The sequence below is a fragment of the Nansenia antarctica genome, assembly GCF_963989245.1.
Source record: "Nansenia antarctica genome assembly, chromosome: 1".
NCBI classification, from domain to species: domain Eukaryota; kingdom Metazoa; phylum Chordata; class Actinopteri; order Argentiniformes; family Microstomatidae; genus Nansenia; species Nansenia antarctica.
The window spans coordinates 48,419,836-48,441,064 of record NC_137674.1 but is presented as its reverse complement, the minus strand read 5'-3'; the positions used below and the strand labels follow the sequence as shown (position 1 = coordinate 48,441,064).

The 21,229-nt window shown below is 47.8% G+C and overlaps 2 protein-coding genes across 2 annotated transcripts in view; both read right to left on the bottom strand.

Annotated features, from left to right (window-relative positions):
- The window catches only part of fermt2 (FERM domain containing kindlin 2), a 46,509-nt gene extending 34,160 nt beyond the window's left edge, over positions 1 to 12,349 (bottom strand). The window contains exons 1-2 of the mRNA XM_080538913.1: positions 12,206 to 12,349; positions 11,255 to 11,412 (exon numbers count right to left, since the gene is read on the bottom strand). Of these exons, the coding sequence (XP_080395039.1) occupies positions 11,255 to 11,411 (157 nt within the window). The 5' untranslated portion in view covers position 11,412; positions 12,206 to 12,349. The remainder of the gene's footprint in view (positions 1 to 11,254; positions 11,413 to 12,205) is intronic.
- stxbp6 (syntaxin binding protein 6 (amisyn)) overlaps positions 1 to 12,506 on the bottom strand; it is a gene marked incomplete at its 5' end in the record, with an annotated part of 122,789 nt that extends 110,283 nt beyond the window's left edge. The window contains 2 exons of the mRNA XM_080523596.1: positions 12,206 to 12,232; positions 12,428 to 12,506. Of these exons, the coding sequence (XP_080379722.1) occupies positions 12,206 to 12,232; positions 12,428 to 12,506 (106 nt within the window). The remainder of the gene's footprint in view (positions 1 to 12,205; positions 12,233 to 12,427) is intronic.
- Between the last annotated feature and the right edge of the window lie 8,723 nt (positions 12,507 to 21,229).

Sequence of the window (21,229 nt, the reverse complement as noted above, 5' to 3'; positions counted from 1 at the left end):
ACAGGGGACAGAGGCTTTATGATTATTGGAAGCAGTTGCCTTGGTTTTAGATTAGGTTTGTCGTTGACCGTCGAACAACACAGTTAAACATGAAAGAAGAAACGTTTACGTTCAACACAGAAACATTAACACCTTCAGTTATTCTGGGGGAACAAAATGGGGAAACGACTAGAAATGAAAACAATTATTTCTCATATGTGACACGGTCGGGTGAAAAGGTCCACATGTTGGTAATTCTCAAGTCGCGCAAATGACCGAAAAGCGTCTTTAAAAGCGTTTTTTGGAATATTAGGAAAGTTTGAAAGTGTTGAAGTTTGAAAGTGTTTTAGGATCACTAAATATTTATAATTTGTGAATTGGATTCACTGTATCGTCTGCCATAGGCTACTGGGTAAGTGATTACATGGCTTGTAAACAGATGTACATTTTTGGACGTGTTCAAAATCAAGGACTGCGTGATCATCTAACTATGTGTAGTTATGTGTTTTTAGCATGTTGTGATGATGTTAGATGCTCGTAGCAATGTTCCTTTTTAGCTACTAGCAGCTGTTTTGTGTGTGTTTCGATTCAGAACAAGTTCTCCGGTATTTGGTTTGAGGTGGACCAACATTCAAAGAAGCATACCTCCAACTATGTTCAGATTTCAATGTATGACACATCATTTGTAAGTTTACAATCTGCACTTTCATAATCTAGAACTGAAAAATGACCTTGCCCTACTTGAGGACTTTTTCACCAGACCCTGTCACATACAGGACAGGCTTGAGTGGTACCTTTTCACCCATGTCATGCCGATTGGCCCCAGTTGAAAAATCCCTCCAACGCCAGTCATGATTCAACAGCAGCATCGTTAGTCTCAAGTCTGCCTGCATTTACATCCCTTTTACAGATCAACTAGATAAGTCTTCCCACATCACATACAGTAAAGCCTGTGTGTGTGTGTGTGTGTGTGTGTCACATTCCCCCCTCTCTCTAGAGTAACATTACTGGTCTATTCCTGAAGTGTCTCTAATGGAAGAATCATGTGCACAACAGACCCTCTCTTTCACACACACACAACGGGAACACACACGTACGCTCACACTCACACACACACACACACACACACACACACACACACAGCTGCAAGGTTGGCCATTAGCTGATAGGATCATGGCACGGTGGGTGAGGTTGGTCACGCAGTAAGGGGCGGCGGCAACGTTCGTTTCCCTGGCGACCCCCCGGGCGCCGCCGCCGCGGGGGGAAGCGAAGCGAGGCGAGCGGCTGAGTGGCGTGTTTTCAAACACAACAAAGACGCAGGGCCTTCTTATGACGGCCTCGGCCTTCTTATGACGGCCTCGGCCTCTCTCTCCCTCCCTCCCTCTTTACTGATATAAACATTCAGTGCAGTACAGTCGCCCTCCGTGCCACGCCAGCCCCTTGTGTTTAAATATAGGCTGCTACATCCGCTCGTTGAAGCCCAAGGACTATGGACGGGCTGAGAGACAACTGGTCCACTTTGTTGTCCTATACACTCTACTCTCCATCGCATGTAGACCAGGGGAGGCGGTGTGGAGGTAGAAATCGGAGGACGGGCTCATTCTAATGCACGGAATGGAATGAGGAATGGTATCAAACACGTGTGTTACAATGAGACTCGCATCATCTAGTGCAGTGGAGTTTTACTGATAGTACCTACAGCCCTGATGCTAGGCTATTTATGTTGTGTTTTTTTTCTTTTTCTGTTGAGAGGTGACCTCTGTATGGCGTAGTCACGAGGTCAGGACACAACATTGGCTTACAACGTGTGATAAGACTCCGTGTCCAACAGCCTCTGGGCATGCGCAGGAGAAGAATTAACTGGATACAGCGGCAGGTAGGCTATTCATCACAGCTCGTGCTATTGTGTAAATATCAGGGCCAGCCAGGGTAAAGCTGTGGTGAAAGGGGACTGACGTCCGGCAGCAAGCAGACAAACTTGTTTTCAGGACGAGTGACCGAGGGAAGAGACGTCACGCTGTGAGATATCGGCTTCAAACATTCTGTATCGGCTCAAATCCATTTCAAATCTCCAAGTGTAGATTTTTTTTTTTATCCTGAATGAATAATAACCCCCCCCCCCAAAAAAAACATGATCGTAAAATCGACTGTTTTTTAAAACCACATAACATTCCAGGCCTGTGTTCCCTGAGTAGAACTGCCACAGCAGCATGTCCGGTCCACGTCCCATAATCCAAGACAAGAGGGCCCGTTCGACCCGCCCCCCCCCCCCCCCTCGGACCTCCCTCCCGGTAACACAGAACAAATCACATCCCTCCCTCCCTCCCTCCCTCCCGCTCCGACAGGAACACGGGGGGGGGGGGGCGGGGGGGGGGGGGAACGAGGTCGGACAGGAATAAACCCTCCTCTGATTATCGTCCTGGAGCGCATCCTGCCGATAGCCGATCGAATACGGCCGAGCGTTCCTCCTACGGTAATGAAACATTAAACATGCGGGACGGAGAGATACCCTTTGGCCCACTGGACTCATTCCCTCAGATCAACAGGAAAACGCCTTGAAGCTTTTCAGGCAGTCTAACTTTAGCTGTCCCTGGACATACAAAGGCACCACTCTAGGGGGCTTTAGGCTACTCTAGGGGGCATCAGACATGCACTATAGGAGCCCTCGTTGGCTAATGGCTCTGACCTCACACTCACACTCACTCTCTCTCTCACACACACAGTATTGTATTCAAGTATTTTTCGGAGGTAGAAAGACACAGGGGACATTATGGAGTAGAGGTCATGGCTGGCCAGTGGGAGCAGACAGGCTGTTATTGATCTGACTGATCTTCTAGTCAGTCACACACCCTATACCTCCCATAGGGACCCCTGCAACGAGACCCTGGACAGGGCGCGCGCGCACACACACACACACCCACCCACACAGCCTGCTGCAACCCCAGGATTAGAGGTGGAGCCGGGAGTATCCTCCAGGATCGGCCCAGCCAAGACCCTCCAAGACCCCTTGAGTCTCCCAGGCTTTCCCACTGAGGCCAGGCCGCCCCGGCGGGGGGGGGGGTGAATCACTGGGAACTCCCGGGAGCCTCAGAGGATAAGCTCCGAGATAGAGCCAGAGCTGAGGGAGACGGGGGGAGGAGAGCCGTGTCCAACTACGGAAGCCCCGGAGGGACAGTCTCTGGTGTGGTGGAAAGAGCTGGGCTGCTCTTCAGGCTTTCTCTGTGTGTCTGATTCTACCATTAACACACAACCGGCCAGCCAGCCAGCCAGTCAGCCAACGAGCCAGCCAACCAGTCAGCCAACCAGACAAAATGGTCCAGAAACCATGTGGCAGTGGCACCAACGTGTCACAGTCAGCCCTGACCCCCCACCACCCCTCCCCACCCCTGCCCTTCCTCCATTCCCAGTGGGCCTGTTCCAGAGGGAGGACAGAGCCAGTAGGTTGGGCTGTGTCCTGTAACAGCAGAGCTGCTCCTCTCATCTCTCCTCTCCTCAGTGGCCACAGGTAGTTTGTATCCATTTGTGTCATAATCCAAACACAGCCAAACAATGGGGGGGGGGGGGGGTTCCGCCCTCACACAGCTTTATACAATTAGGCCGTTGGAGGCCCCAGTGCCGTAATCACATTACACCCATCCTCCTGGCCTGGGATCAGTGGTGCAGAGAGGCCAGAGGATCCGTGCTGCATCCATCTCTCACATCCCCCTCTGGCACAGGAGACGGAGGTTGTTGCCCCGTTCCTTATCCATCTATGTGCCTCTCTGACAGACCTTCATCCTCATCCCCCATCTCTGACCATGGGGAACCCGTCTGTCTGTCTGTCTGTCTGTCTGTCTGTCTGTCTGTCTGTGCCTCTCTGACAGTCCTTCATCCTAATGCCTCCATCTCTGACCATTCCTCCCTCCCTCCCTCCCCATCTTGGTGGGTCTCTCCCGCGGGAGTGGCCGTGTCCCGGGGGTTAAAGACCCGAGGGATAGAAGGAGGCCTCTGTTCTGTGAAGGCGGGGCAGAGTGGCAGCCGCCTATTAGGACCTCCGCCAGGGTCAATATTGGGATAGACTACAGTAGTCTATACAGCTGCTGTTTGTGCTACACCTAGCCTAGCCTAGCCTAAATAACATTGGCCAGGAAGTACGTAGACGGACAAACACAGCCCTCGGCAAAGGCGGAGTGCCTCTGTGTCGGACAGCAGGGAATAATCAACACCGAGGGCCGCGGAGAGGGGTTCGAGGTCAGTTAGCTAGCATGCTAACCGCCTGTGGAATGAAAAAAGGGAGGAGGAGGAGGAATTAGAAGAGGGCTGCGTTTCATTCCTAGCGTCCTTCTTCATCACCCGTCGTTCGCCGAGTTCACGACCACGAAATGCTAACGCGACGATGTTTGTATCTGTTCGGCAGCCCTACTTCTTGAGCGATGAGGTGTCGCTTACACCGAGCTAGTTGTCTGAGATCTGTGAACGGGAGGGGGGGCGGCGAGTAGGAAAGAGGAAGTGACAGGGTCTTTTGGAATTAAATGTAGCCGAGGAACCAAAAAACGAAAGTGCCATGTTTGCTACACTATTCCATTGACCTGCAGGTGGGTGCCGTTTCTCCGACCGTGTGAATGCCTGACATTTCCCTCCGCTGGGTTTACAACTGCAGCCAACCCCTACAGGGAGAGAGGAGGGACAAAAAACAACAGGGTCGTGTTCCCGGGGGGAACTATAAAAGTATTTTCCACTGCATGTTTCAGATGCCAAACGTAACTAATTAAGATTCGTTTTTGGGGGGAGCGAGCATACGCAGAGGCTTTTAAGAAATGACAATTAGTGAGCATGAGGGAGGGAGGGAGGGAGGGAGGAAGAAAGGGTACTGCGTGTTCTAGATATCTTGGCCATCTTAGGAATTCCAAAACTCATGTGCATTTCAACGCTCTATTTGGGATGTGACCACAATTTGGAGTCAAGTGCTTGGCTTTGACATGGTGGAGATTATAACTTGTGTGTAATTTTTGCTGTGTGTGGGTGTGGGTGTGTGTGTGTGTGTGTGTGTGTGTGTGTGTGCCAGAGCATGCGTGTATGCCTGTGCTTGAATGCGTGTGCGTGTGTGGGGTGTGTGTCTACCCCAAATCACAGCAGGATCTTTCTACTGTAACAGGAAAGCTCTGGGCAGGGCAGGGCTACTACTTAGCCTAACTACTTCCTGTATGATAGATGAGAGTGGGGGCGATCACAGAGTCAGGCCATATCTCTCTCTCTCTCTTTCTCTCTCTGGAAGAGGACCTGACTGTGGAGACCAGAGGCTGCCAGGGAGACCAATGGACAGCACCGCTTCAGAGTCACGAACCACCAATCTGAATGCATTACGTATATGGCTGTCATGGCAACGCGATCGGTTAAAAATGAGAACACACACTTATCTGAGACACGCGCTTATCTGAGAAGACACGCGCTGATCTGACACCGAGAGGTTCTTATTGACCGTCTCTCCTGATGTGGGGCTGTCGTTCACGCGTTCGTGACGTGAGCTATTCAGCACACACGTCTACCCTTCTGAAGAACAACGGAGGGATTTTATCTGAGCATCTTGCAGGAACCAAAAGAGCCTCATTCTCGACCAAACTGAATTATGGGAAGGCAGAACATCCTTCCCCCCCCCCAAAAAAAAGACCCTAAACACAGGGGAGGGGAGGGGGAGAGGGATAGGGCTGGAGAGTAAAAATACACAGGAAGTCGGACACATCCTGTGTTAAATCGCGTTCGTTTCCTTCCCGAACTCCCCGCTCCATTGTGGAACGCAGGGCATCTTCCTCTGGTCACTGCCACCTCTGACTGCTCCTCTGACCGCCCCCGACCACGACCGCTCCTCTGACCGCCCCCGACCACGACCGCTCCACTCGGGGCGTTCAAATCTGCCGTTCTGTCAGAGCATCAGGAGAGTCCGATACCCTCTCCGAAAGGAAATGCGAGATTACTACTAACGTCCGTTTATTTAAAAAACGCCGGTGTCCAGTAGTACCAAAGGCTTTAAATAGAAGGCCAAGAGGAAAAGTACCAACACTCATATATGGCTTGTAAAAATATACCCCACCTCCCCTCCAAAACCACTTGAAATTCTCAATGAATACAACTGGATGGAAACAACTGAGTCAAAACGCACACGTCTTAACAGTCTTAATACATTTTCCGAAAAAGGGAACAGTTGATGGAAGGCAAACCCAGCCGAGAGAGAGAGGAAGAGAGAGAGAGAGAGAGAGCTGAGGCTGCAGTGTGCTGGGATGACGGCATGGCAGCGTCCAGAGAACATGCCAAACCTTGCAAGTCATTTCCTGCTCCACAGAAGACTTTTATGGAATTCTATCGCTGTGGCTCACATCACAGAGGGGGCCTTGGACCCTCCTCTCCTCTCTCTTCCCCTCCTCCTCCTCCTCCTCCTCCTCCTCCTCTTCTTCTCCCTCATGCAGCCTTCTGTCACTACTCCTCCCCCCTCCCCCTCTCTCTCTCTGTTTCTCTCTCCAGCAGTCTGGGTGAAGCTAAGCAGGACCAACACTACACTGAGGGCAAAGGTACTCTGGTAGGATGGCAGCCAAAGCTGCGGGCCTGCTCGCTCACACTGCTAATGTTCTCTACGCCTTGGCCACCAAAAGACTGGAGGACAATACAGCTGGACGTCTCGACAAAAACACACAGGACTTAAGGAGGTCTCCTTTCCTCTGTGCCGTCCCCGCGCGCCCCTAGAGATAGATCTATGTTGAGGGAGACTAATGGAGTAATTTCCTCTCCTCCCCAAAAATCGGATGTTTTGCTTTTCTAACAAACTCTATTCCGGGGGTCCTGATGCACGGATGCACTCCTAAGGAATAGTGTAGAACAACAACACATCCTTTGGGGGTAAAAAATAAATAAAGACAAATATATATATAAGGGAATCTTGCCAACCAAAATGGAACATTTGACCTGTCGTCGGTACAAAATAGTGCGAGACTTCAAATCCGTCGTTAAGAGGACAAATGTGTGGTGGCCTGGGAAAACCCGTCGGATGTCGCTGGCGTTCGTTCGTGGCAAAGAGCAAATATAGATGGAAATCGCGATTTTGGCGATTTTGATATTATGTGGTATTCTAGTACTTTGAACTCCATACTACATTATGGTGAATAAACATTTTAAGAAAACAAAAGAGAAAGTACTTATTTGTATGTTTTTGTGGCGGGTAGTTTGCTAGCGAAACAACATCACGTTGAACGTGTCTCATTCTCAGTTAAGCAACGCACGCACACATGAGCGAAAGGAGAGACGATACTTCCACCTGTGTTATTGCCAGTTTACTGATGCTCACAATAAGCATAAAGTAATAACATCTTAACTAGAAGACACACAAATGGATCTGTCCCTCGCATACCGACGAGGCAAGCAGACTACCACCGCATCACAAGCAGACTAACGAGACCGGCCGATCTGCATAGGCTCCTCCCCCGACCCGGAGGAGAAAGGGGAGGATTTCTCCCCTTTCACTTTTTTTGACATGCTACATTAATATGCTCATAACTTTTTAAAATAAAGGGCTATCTCAGTCATTCAACCAGTTATGAATAGCTGAGAACTTCTAATTTATGGAAATATAAAAAAATGAAAATGTCAAAATGCCACCATGTGAAGGGTTTTCCCAGGCCACCACACAAATATCCTAGAAGCTAATAATAATACAATAATGTTCATTTTCCATGCAATCAACTTGTCAATCAATTGTTGGAATGTGGTAGCCTATGTATTGCTCTAGGGCCAAAGTCGGCACCCCTGGAGCGATTAGGGGGTTGCGTGCCTTGCTCAAGGGCACATGCAGCTCCCTCCAGAGGCGGGGACCGTACCAGCGATCCTCCGATTGCTAGCCGGCCTCTCTAACCTCTAGGCTACTGCCTCCCCGTAATATTGAACATTAATATTAATATATACGTTGAACATCAAACTTTCTGTTTGTGCCGTACTGTAGAGGGGGGATATATTGCCTTTGATCAAATAAAGCCCACAGCTAATGCAGTTAGTCCACTGTTGTTGTTTCCCTGTCTCCAGTCCCAACAGAGAGCAAAGCTTTCAGAGCAGGGCACTCTAGAACAAGAACAAAGTAGAACAAATGTCCCAAGCAGACACAAACAAGTGATGGAAGGCGGGGGCGGTGGGGGGGGGCGATTGGAGGTTCTCAATCACCCAACCTTAAATACTGCTCTCCTGTAGAGCTGGGGGGAAATGAAGCCTGTGATCAATAACTAAGTGCTTTCCTGGCATTTCACTATTTAACCCTTTACAGCCAGAGGCCTCCATTCTGAGACGGGTGGGAGAGAGCCACTGTGCTCACAGGAGGAGACGGAGAGGAACGAGAGATGGGAGACAGAACACACATGCACACGCACATTATTACACACACACACACACACACGCACACACACACACACTCCTCCACCGAATGTCCTATCAACACGCAATAACACATCTTCTATACTATTAGATTAGATTCAACTTTATTGTCATTGCAGACAACATACCAGAACCAAACTTAAACACGTGAACTACACTGAAAGGTTGTTCTGAGAAGAAGCTCTGAATAGTAGCAGTTAGGCCACTGTGGAGAGGTCCTAGAATCTTAATTTGGTCTGTGTGTGTGTGTGTGTGTGTGTGTGTGTGTGTGTGTCTGTGTGTGTGACAGAATGGAGTGTGTGGAATGCCGAGCGCTGCCCTTTTAGCCACGAACAGAAACACAAACTGTTTGTCTGAGTGTGTCTGAGTGTCACCGCGACAGGATGTCCTTTCTGAGGACACAGTGCATGGCATTTACGTGTCCCCCAGCACAGTTCTGTGTGTGTGTGTGTGGTTAGCGTACCGTCAAAAGGCCACCCTCCCAGAGAGCCAAAAGAAAGACCAACAGCCCACAAGACAACAACAACCATTTTGACCCCTCACGCAGCCAATCACTGACCCCCCTCCACACACACGTGACCAAAGCACTTCAGACCAGTTCATTGAGGCCTGGTTGTACACACTACGCAGCATTGTCACCAGCAACAAGTTCCGGAGGAGGAGGAGAAGGCTTGAAACCAGGCCACGTTGAGCCTGGAGACGACACACACAATGGGACACGCAGCCTGTTCCCACACTGCCAACCCCTGAGAGGGTGTTACATGAGAAGGGGTTGCCCGCGACAACTTAGTTTCATCACGCGAGGGGCCTCCCCAATGTGCTCGCTCACTCCCTCACAGGTTACAGCCAGGCGTGTCGGCTCCTTTCCGATCGTCTGGACTCAAGATCGTTGACGACGCGGCCGCGACTTTCTCGCTGGTCTGTGGTATCCCGTTTCTATCCACGGTGGGACAGCGCCGACACGATTCACACTTTGTTTTCACTCTAAAGGACGACCTTTAGATGGGTTTGATAGCATTCCCCCGTTCCCTTCCATGAGCCAGCCTCCGGTTTCTACCTCCACCAGCCTCCCCTGGATCCGGCACAACCGCCTTTGTACAAACTTCAACTGGTTTCACTGCTGGTCATGTGACCTGTAGGGGAGTACTGGGCTGACACAGTCTGCAGGGTAAACATATATATACCACACTCCCCCCCCCCCGAAGGCCAGTGTGTGGTCATGTGTTAGGTGGATGGAAAGTTCTGGGTTAATCATTACAATGGAAAACAACCTGCCAGGGTCTGGTCTTCGCACAGGCGATCGGGTGTGCAGCCAGCCAACCGACCAACCGACCAGCCAACCAGCCAACCAACCAGCCAACCAACCAGCCAACCAACCAGCCAACCAACCAACCGGCCGCCAGTGTCTATTTACGTCACCTGAACCTGAACTGAGACCATTGCTTCACTCCAGGGGGGGGCGGGGGGTTGAGGACAAACTACGTAAACACATTACACAATATAAAATGGCTTCAATGGTAAAACCGTGCTACGGTTAAAGTCTGTAAAAAAAATAAAAAAATCATTAAAATGGATCAACTTCAGGATCTTGCTTTCTCCTCTTTCTCTCTTTCTCTCACACACTGTTGTTTGCTTCGGTGTGACAAGAGTCACCACAAGCCGTGGTGAACAACGGAACCAAGCTATTCTAGACTGTGGACGTCCAGACCTCAAACCACTGGACTCCACTGCCTGCAGATAAGGTCTCACAGGGACAAAAGGTAGTCGTCGCCTACTGACCAGTACGACTTTGCGAAGCTTTCTGTGAGTGCGAACAAAGCCGAACACACGCACGCACACACGCACACACGCACACATGCGCACACACACACACACACACACACACACACACACACACAGTATATCACTGTGGACAAGGCCAGGCCTTCACTAGAGGGAGGGGGTGCTTACACACATTCATGTCCTCCCACAGGCAGCACATGGGTCCAGTCTAGATGCAGCACAGACGACAGACCACAAGGAACAAAGGCTTCAATTATGTGGAGTTTTTTAACAGGAGGGCTAAAAACAGGGACATGGGCAGGGAGGGAATTAAAACCCTGCAAAAATGGAGGAATGCAGAGTATTCAGGCGCCATCCACATCGGCACGTTGTCACTGACTCCCAAAATGCACCACTAGGCCCTACTACTCAGCGACCTTTCTCTCCGCCATGAAACAGGCCAGTGTGTTCCGGAGGGTTCTACAGGGTGAGACAGAAGCCTTTTTATGCCCACTCACTTAAAGCTTGCAGTGCATAATTCCATTGGTGGCAGTTACCCTCTGTTTCTCATTTGACAGACTGGGGGAGGGCTTTGTATCATGAAGCATTAGGTTCCAGACACCACCACTGAAACAGCACATGCCCATTCCTTATACAAGTATCTTCTTATACGGAAAAACACTTTTAACAACCTTCGATTGTCAGTAAGCAGTGTTTACATGAAGCAGAATTCCAGTTGCTAGTGGAGTCGTCAACAGAGGAATTTTCTGCCTCACAAATATCAGCAGATAACAGTCACGCTGAATCCAGCTGCAGCAGGGAGGTAGAGGGAACAGGGGTCAAGGCAAGCTGCACTGTGACAACCCATGACCTTTCACCTCCTGGTCAACCACAGCGGGAAAACTATAGAGCCATATTGGTATGATTTACAGAGCGGGAAGAAAACAGAGAGTCAACTGAAAAGAAGTGACATATGGCAACAACAACATCCTGTAGTCTACTGAACACATTAAAGGGATAGTTCACCCAAATCACAATATTATAACAGTATTCAAGCGTTGTGTTTGGATGAAAAGGGGATTCAAGACATAGTAGTAGTGTAATACAGGACACCCTTGGCTTCTCTTACCTAGTTTTTCCACGAGTTTCAGCATGACCCCACCGATGTGGATCTCTCCTGTGACTCTCAAGGAAACATCCCTATGAAGGTCGGTCACATGCATCTTCAACTCCCACGTCCCGTCGGCATAGCAGCCATCGGGCATCCGAATACCGTCCAGCGCCATCCTGGGACAACATAACAACAGTCAGGAAAAACTGCCCCATGAAAGACTTACTGTAGTACACTTGAGAGATTACAATAATCCGATGACCGCAAAATAGGAGCACATCATTCCAACTGCATGGTGACATCTATAGTTTAGGTCATTTTGGAGATGCCAAGTGGCCATGGATGGATACAAGACCATTGCCAACCAAATCATTAAGTGTTTGTGTTTCTGTTTCTGGAAAATTGTTGCGCATCATTGAGTTCCACAGTAAAGGCATAATGTGTACGTCTGCATCAAGCCTAGGGTTTCGATAAATGTTTTAATTTCGAAGTGTCGGACACAGAGTGCATGAGGTGGAGGCAGTGAACTTCACAACAAAACGACGTCAATTAATCAATAACTAAATCAGAACAAAGGGTCGGCCTGGTCAGGCTATGGGTTGCATTTAGCACAAGTTGAACTTCAATACACTTCACGCGTGTCCCTCGATAACAATATGTGAGTGTTCACCTGCTCTATCTAACGGTATTAGTCAACACCGACAAATAGGCAATGAAGTTGATTACGTAAGCAGACTCAGAAGAGCTCTGAGACACTCAGTCGGTCATTCACTATACTTCCAATTGTGCGTAAACTAAAGGGAAAACTGCGTATAAATAAATATAAACGTATAATCATCCTGGCCAACACGCTAAACATTATATACACAACAATATATGTGTTCAATATTCCACTATCTGCAGAGTGCGTAAAAAAAACGGACTCCGATTATTGAGCGAAAATTAAAATCTGTTTATGTCCACACTCACCTTCACAAATACACCAACCCGAATCCACTAAAAAACCACTAGAACTTCCGACGCGTCAATAGTCAACAAGTTTCCTTGTTTAAATCATGTAGCTGTGTCTATTCAAAGAGGAAAATCCCAAAGAAGTCGGTCTAGTGAAGTATCCCAAACTGTGTCCTCTGGGCTGAGCTAATGGAGTCCAGCCTTCCTCCCTCCCTCCCTCTCTCCACTAGATAACGTCACCGCTCCTATCCGACGGTGCAAACTCTCCCTCTGGCCGCTCGTTCATCTCCCTGGTCGCTTCCAAAGTTGTTCTATTCATCGTAGCTAGTGGTTATGACGCGGGAAAACTGCGCATAATGTATAGTTATATAAGTTTACAATTTAATTTCATGTTTCTTATGTTCATGTTTCTTTTGTCGCGTGGGTCTCCCTTCGCCACAAGGCAACCAAGTTGTGATTATGTCCCGAACAACGCACTTTTACTGGGCTGTTTAGAGAACACATATATGTCAATGGCTACAACTGTTATTACGTGTGGTGTGTTTTTCACCAATAACTGGTCCGTTATGGGATATTCAACAGTTTGGTAGGATTGAGAACAAGGGCAGTAGGACCGCCGCCGCTGCCTTTTATGGAAACAGTACGGAGCTCATAGCCATGGTACATCCGGGGACCTGGATGGGGTCTTCGTCTTGGGAATTACAGACAAATTAGTCATTGAGAAAACACTTTCTCCACGTTCTGACTGTCCTGAGTCTAAAGGTAACTGTTTGGTTACAATGTTGCAATGTAGAGCTGTCACACAAGTTAAGTTCTTACAATATGTTCATGTAGTAAAAGTATGCATTGATTCTAAAATGTATCAAGCATGCCCATTCCTTATACAATTTGTTTATAATGGCAATGAATATAAAATAGCTTGTAATGTTTTCCCTAAATATTTGACAAGCTTCTTTCAGAAAGCCTCCCGTTTTTTTAAAGAGGTTCATTGTTTATTGTTGAAGCATGCTGGAAAATTCCTGACCATTCCATCTCTCCAATACCAACATCAAAAGTGACTACTAACTACACTGGCCTGCACATTACTGCTCTGTGCCGATAAGCAAGCATGTGGTGCAACTCCTCATATCACCCATACTCCCTGTGAAGTGTGCGTAGAGGATTATCACTGTAAACAAAACAATGACACATCATCAACGTGTGGAATTTCACAGTTTCTTTATTCACACCAAACGAGGAATAGTATGGGGCCACATGACTTTCAACCATCTCCACCACTGGAGAGGAGAATGATACAGTATGTTAATGAGCATTCAAAGCAATACAAATGGCTGGTTTGCCAAATAAATAAGCCGCTGTCTTTTTTCCCCCCACCGCATCTGCCACTCTGCACAGCAGCACGCACCCCTGCTCCAAGTGGTCGGCGGTACTGCATGAATCACCGGGGGTTCTTGGCTTCGTCCGACGCTCTCTCCAGCTCCAGGCTCAGGAATGTGGGCTTCAGACTATGGTCTGCATCAAAGCGATTTATAACCTCGCTTCCCTGCTGCTCTGTCCTCGGACCCCCTCGTCAGTGTCTGGCAGCAGACCCATTGCCTTTTATAGGCTCTGTTTTAATTGCAGGGTAAACATTTGAGTCAGAGGCAGAGCTGGAGAGGGGGAGCTGGGGAGAAGGGGTGCTGGAGAGGAGGGGAGAAGGTGAGGAGGGGAGGAGAGGAGAGGAGGAGAAGGGGAGCTGGAGAGGAGAGGGTGAGGAGGGGAGGAGAGGAGAGGAGGAGAAGGGGAGCTGGAGAGGAGAGGGTGAGGAGGGGAGGAGAAGGGGAGCTGGGGAGGAGAGGAGAAGGTGAGGAGGGGAGGAGAGGAGAGGAGGAGAAGGGGAGCTGGAGAGGAGAGGGTGAGGAGGGGAGGAGAAGGGGAGCCGGAGAGGAGAGGGTGAGGAGGGGAGGAGAAGGGGAGCTGGAGAGGAGAGGGTGAGGAGAAGGGGAGCCGGAGAGGAGAGGGTGAGGAGGGGAGGAGAAGGGGAGCTGGGGAGGAGAGGAGAGGGTGAGGAGGGGAGGAGAAGGGGAGCTGGGGAGGAGAGGAGAGGGTGAGGAGGGGAGGAGAGGAGAGGAGGAGAAGGGGAGCTGGAGAGGAGAGGGTGAGGAGGGGAGGAGAAGGGGAGCCGGAGAGGAGAGGGTGAGGAGGGGAGGAGAGGAGAGGAGGAGAAGGGGAGCTGGAGAGGAGAGGGTGAGGAGAAGGGGAGCCGGAGAGGAGAGGGTGAGGAGGGGAGGAGAAGGGGAGCTGGGGAGGAGAGGAGAGGGTGAGGAGGGGAGGAGAAGGGGAGCTGGAGAGGAGAGGTGAGGAGGGAAGGAGAGGAGAGGGTGAGGAGGGGAGGAGAGGAGAGGGTGAGCTGGGGCCTGCTTGCAGATGAGGAGAGACTGGGATAGAGGTGGTGTGGTGTGAACCTATACGATTACATTATTAATATTATTAATTATTATTATTCATCCTTATTCATTTTGGTAGGGGGTCCTACTGAAACTAAAGTTTCAAACATCCTAAATCAAAGAATCATAAATTGTTATCCTTCATAAACATTATATGGTTAATTATGTACATACTTACAAAGTCAATGTACACAATATAATCAATTAAAACATTCCTTAGACGACAGATCCTTTATTACGGTTTTAAAATGAAGGGGGGGGGGGGGGGGGGTTACTGACTGACTGACTCACATTTCGGCTCTGGAAAAATCTAGTGTGTGTGTGTGCATACAACACTGGTGTCAATGACATTATCTCAATAAACTCCCGAGAGTCAATTACTGTACCGGAAATTCAGTATCATCAGTCTGATTGAGTGGGAGTGGGAGTGGGGACTATCTATCGATCACACTGGGGACTATTGTAGTCATCACAGATGGAAAGCTATACTACCCAACTAATAGGTACAACTGAAGCAAAGTACAAGGCTATGGGGGGCCCCGCAGAGAGGACTTAGCCCCCTCTGCAGCCTGTACTGAAGACCAGTGTGACTATACTGTCTTACAACAGGTGTCGTCATTCTAGCGTGACCCGGGTCACCTGAATTACCTGGGTTGCGAAATGAAAATTTAAGCCCTGCAGAAAAATGTACCTACTGTTATTGAAGGGGGCTATTTTACCTGCTTCTAACATTGGGGGGACGGGGGACGGACGGACATGTGCCCCCTGCCCCCCCCCGGTCTCCTACAGCTTTGAATATGTGGACTAGTAGTAAGTGACACTTCCCATTTCCTTTCCTATAAAACAGGGCAGATACTGTGAACGCTTAGGTTAAGTGGAGAGCATTAAAGTTATTAAAAGCAATCCACCTCCAGAACTCTCCAGAGAGCATTGAATCCCTGTAACTGCTTTTTCAGGTCCAATATAATTTGACTGCTGAGGATATCAAAGCTGACTACGAGGTGATAACTAACGGCGAAGTGCTAATTACCTAATGGTCTGTAGAGAGTATAAGGAAATAGGCAGATGGTCAATGGGGCCATTGTTTTACTACATGTGGGTGTCTGCCACCTTGTGGACACATCTAGAACATCAGTTTTCCACAGTCTATTGTTTTTCTAAAATACTTCACTTCCAACTAATGAGTAATGCATGTGCCTGCTTTGCAGATGTTGCTTTTAAGTACATTTAAGTGCTACTTAACCACATTGGACCATGAATCGGCATCCAATATGTTGAATCACACAAAAGCACCATTCATAAACTATCAATCAGACTATTGTCATTTGGGTGGATACTAGCCTGCATGGAAAGAATGCGATGAAGTTCAAACTAACAAATAGCAGTATTGTGTTCCCAGAAAAACCTACAAGCAGGAAACCAGTAGGAATCTTTCCACTTTCATATTTTGAGAAGACCCCCCCCGCCATCCCTATCTTCCTCCTTCCTCCCACACATCTCTGTACAGCTCATTTATTAGACACACGTTCCAGACACAGACAAAGATTTTTCACTGCTCTCATATCGTCCTTTGGGTCCTGACAGAGCTTCTCATAAGAAGCAGATGCGATGAGACACAAGAAAGAAGAATACACCCATTGTAATCCAAAAAAAAGGGAAATGTTTTAATAAAAGGAAATAAATACAGTGTGTCGGAGGATGGCAGTTTGAATCCATTACAGGCATGGGTTATTGCACAGCTCTTGGGACAGCATACATCCTTAAATTGAAAGTTAAAGTAACAGTCACATTGATTAAAAAGGTTTCTCCCATTCAGTCGACTCAGACCTGGATTCAATGCGGACATTCCTGGATGGTATCAACCATAGTGTGAACAGAATCTGAAGGACACAAGTGCTTTAGAGAGATGACCTCTTCGGGTTCAAACGACATCAGCGCTGACAATGAGACACAATTTGCAAACCAAATGACAGACATAGATAGGCTACTTTGACTTGCCCGTGGCTTCACCGCGACACTCAGCCTGAATGACGAATCAAAATTAATCAATTAACAAAACATAGACATATCCCTGAAGTTTATGAAACCTCTCTGACTCGAAAGAATCCCATTTTCTCATGCAATTATCTGAGTGAACATTAGTTTGACATTCTGTGCTTGTCTGTATAGGATCGAGGGGCTTCATTTTGTAATGCCTGATGCGGATGATGTGCAACACATTACAGCAGCGACATCCCTGATCAAAACATCCTTGTTGAGGTCAATACCAGCAAGAGTCCTTATAAACTGTCTCCATTCCCATTAATTTAACTGTCCCTATGCACAGGGGACATGCTCAGTCATTCAACTGTCCCCACACACAGGGGACATGCCAAGTAATTACAGTCCCTATACACAGGGGACATGCCCAGTCATTAAACTGTCCCAGTTAGCAGTTACACATTAACATGCATACAGTGGAACAGTCCTCGATGTTAAACATTCTCCAAAGCGATGCAGTAGGGTGCGTAAAAAAATAACTCCCTAAGAGAATAGGATGCCAAGGTCTTAAGGGTCAGTTGCATGCCTGTCACGTGGAACAACTTGATTTGAAAGGTCAGAAAAGAGGCACCATTTAATGGCCTCTGTCCACCATTTCTGTCTAGCTGACACACATAAAAAAACAAAGAACAAATCAAAAGCTTTTGCTGGTCAAAAGCAAAGAGGTCCTGTGCAATTCATTGCCTCGAGTATGTATGTGCAAGACTCCCACCAGAGTTCATTCATTCACTCATTCGGAACAGCTCGAAGTCACGGTCCCATACTGCCCATGACTTGTCAGAGTCGTGCTCTGGGCCACTTAAAAAAAAAAAGGCTTAATAAAACAGTCCCTCTCTCACGTTCACAAGCATGCATCTGCCATGACTCGAGAAAATGAGCGCATCATCATATCAACACATGGAACCCATGGTGTAGGGAACCAGGCCACAGCCTGCAGCTCTGGAACTGTTAAGTTAGCAGGAGGGAGTTGTGCCGTAGCAAATTCGATCGTTTTCTTGTTATGAGGACGACAGAGCATAAAGGATAACACACAAAGGGAACAGGACAACTGACAATGTGCATTCAGGGCAGACAGTCATGTTCATAGGTGACAAGCCAGTTCCAGTTTCCTCTGCTATTATTGTTTAGAAAAGCCTTCATTTCATATACATGCTGGTTGGGGTTAGCTCCTAGAACAGTAGATAGTGAGGAGCAGAAGACCATCATCAACACCAGCAATCTTGAATCATGAATCTTGAATCTTGAATCCCATTAAAACGACCAGATGTTAAGATAATGCAAAACTATCCAGGCATCGTGTTGGCAAGCCATATATATACAAATCCAATGTTTTGCATAGTACCATACTAGGATACCTCGGATTGCCTTGCAAAGCGACTAAAGCTTAACACCTCTGATCTCAAGCCCTTGTACTACCTAAGAGTGTAATGCCATTGTACCTCAACATGCTCTCGTTACAGGACATAACTCGGCCACTAGGGGCGCAGCAGGTAAAAGACAGCAGAGAAAGTGGACATCAGATATATATATATACGTACTGTATTTGGCCACCTTCAGAAATCCCATTTCCCCCCCAAAAGGGATTGACATTTCAGTTGATACTACGACGGATTTAAAAACGGTCTTGAAAAATAAGTGGGTTAAAAAAGATATACATCCTCTTTGTTTTATTTTGAGATGGTATTGATGTAAACATGTTAGTGCCTGAAGGTCACTCTCCCTTATCAAGACCTTCTCAAGGTTTCTGAGGAGCAGGGAAACAAGTTTCAGTCAGGGTCATATATATACACTCTGTAGTGAGTGACAGCTCATTTGTCCAATCGCTGAATAATAAAGCATTGACATAATGTGTCCAAGGGCATTTACTGAGATCAACAACTCTGTGCAACTGTGACATCATCAACACACTTCAGATTCTGAGTAATGCATGCTGTATGACACCTCTGTTGATTGGACGCTCGGACAGCTTGTCAGACCACCACTTGAACGGGACAGATTTCACCTGCGTTTTGGTTAGTTAGATTCATAGATCGACTCTGTTAGAAAAAGACTGAAGGTAAATATATATATACTGTATATATGTATCTATATATGTATCTATATCCAGAGCTCTCTAGAGGAGCCTACATGGCTCCTTCATGGCTGAGAGACACTCCAACGGTATTTCATGACAGCAAGGTAAGTCACTGGTCAAGGCTGGCAACAGGTAAAATGACATTTGCGTCCCTGGCTTGACTGTCACACGGACGGCCACATCACTCTAATGTAATGCCGAGGTTGCGTCGTCGTCGACGGCGACACGTGAAAGTCAAGCCGTCGTCATTACCTTCCTGGCGCCAAAAAGACGTTGAAATGTACATCAAAAAGAAGACAAACTATTAGCCACACAGTCCCTACTGGTTCATATACTGTAGACCAGCAGGGTAAGGTAACGCTCTCACGTTGTATAAAACAAAGAAAAATGGCTTTTTGCGGATCTTAGTGCTGTACTATACAGTAGTATTTGTTTATGAAAAAGTCACACAACGGTCAAACAGTGGAGTCATAAAAACAGCGATGCCAGCTCAAGTACAGCATCCGCACGGAATATCTACATAAAAACCAGACAATTCATCAGGTTTTTTTCTTCTTTTTTTTACATTTCCAAAAAGGAATAAAGGAAAGATAAACTGTGCCATATCTTATTTTTTTCTTCTTAGGGAAATATATTAATATTCTATATAAATAACTTTGACCCCTTTAGAAAGTTGCATTATGTTTTGCTCAGTAACATTATCTTTTTGTGTGTGTTTTCTTTAGATGCAGACGGTATCATAATTCCATTTCCTTCATCGACTCATGCCTCCCACAGCCTCCTTGCCTGGGACAGGGTACAGTCGTCCAGCCAATCAGGGGAGGCAGAAATCAGGAGGACCGGCTCATTGGAATGTACGCGACAGAATACGGACACGGGTTTGGATACCATTCCTCATTCCATTCCGTGCGTTTTACAACAAGCCCGTCCTCCACTGCCCCCACCAGCCTCCCCTGAGTCACATGGAAGGGAAGCTACCACAGGGGCTAACACACACACACACACACACACACACACACACACACACCAGGGTTTCCGTTAGAAAAAATTGCCGCCGGACATCGTGTCCGGGAAGATTTCGATTTACCGGACAAACGTGATATATTCCGGTCATCTGATTAAAATATACATTTTTTTTTTCTCCAAATCTAATATAGCTGTTTGTCGCGGTGATTACTGTTGTGTAGCGGCCTATATATGCCATTTAATGTCTATTTCTCATCCGATACGATTAGATGCGAGCTATATAATATATAATAATATAACATGATTCGCATGCGCGCTATGCCATTATGTCCAGCGCTGAACGGGCGCCTCACTGGGAACTGAACAGACAGCATCGATCAATGAACTGACTCCACATTACGTTAACTGAAGTTTGTTAAATTGTTTGGGATTAATGTGAGTTTTCTATTTTCTCTTTCCAGTTTTACCCTTTTTTTTATCAATAAAACAACGTCATTTGGTCTCGCTGGTTGGGAAGGCATTTCGTTTAGCTGCCTGTCAAATCATACTTAATCGGACTCGGGAGTATGACAATGAGGAGAACATAACTGTTTTTGTATGTCGTCCTGAAGACCGGCTGTTAGATCATATCGCTGAAGTTTGTCTCCATAGTGTAAATGTTGTCCGTTTCGTTTGTTATCCGCTCCGCTTCGGGACACCATTTTCAGCTGAGCACCAAACACACACACACACAACACTGCCCGAGAGAGAAGGACCCGCCCCCTTTAGTTAGCCTATAGGCTATAGGCTAACTAAAGGGGGCGGGTCCTTCTCTCTCGGGCAGGCTAACTAAAGGGGGCGGGTCCTTCTCTCTCGGGCAGGCTAACTAAAGGGGGCGGGTCCTTCTCTCTCGGGCAGTGTTGTGCGTGTATGAGTGTGTGTGTGTTTGGTGCTCAGCTGAAAATGGTGGCCCGAAGCCAAATTGTGCTTAGAGGGAATTATTTTCACCGGACATTATGTCCGACGAGTTTTCAATTTGTCGGACTTCAACACATTTTACCGGACAAAGACCGGTAATTACCGGTTAACGGAAACCCTGACACACACACACACACACACACACACACACACAGAGAGAGAGAGATAGAGCAGTGACAGGGAGGTGGACTGACTAGGAGGTCCGTACATACAGAGTTCTGTGGGAGTAGAGAGCTTTGGGCTGGGCTGAACCAAGGCTGCTACACACGGGGGAGGGGGTGGGGGAGTTAGAAAGCCGGATGGAGACGGTCTTAAGAGGAGACCCCCCCCCCCCACCCCCCCTCTGGAGCGAGCGATGGACCCACCCTACATGCTCGTTGGCAGGTTGGTTCATGAGGCTGCAGCTAGCATCCCCTGAGGGGGGCCAGGGCCCCATGGGCCAGACTAGGGAGAGCAACCCACACAGAGTCAGGAAGGAGGTCTGTGTGTGCGTGTGTGTGTGTGTGGTTTAGGGAGCAGGTGTGCATTGTATCAAAACAATAAAATAAAATAAAAAAGACACAGAGAGAATGGAGAGAG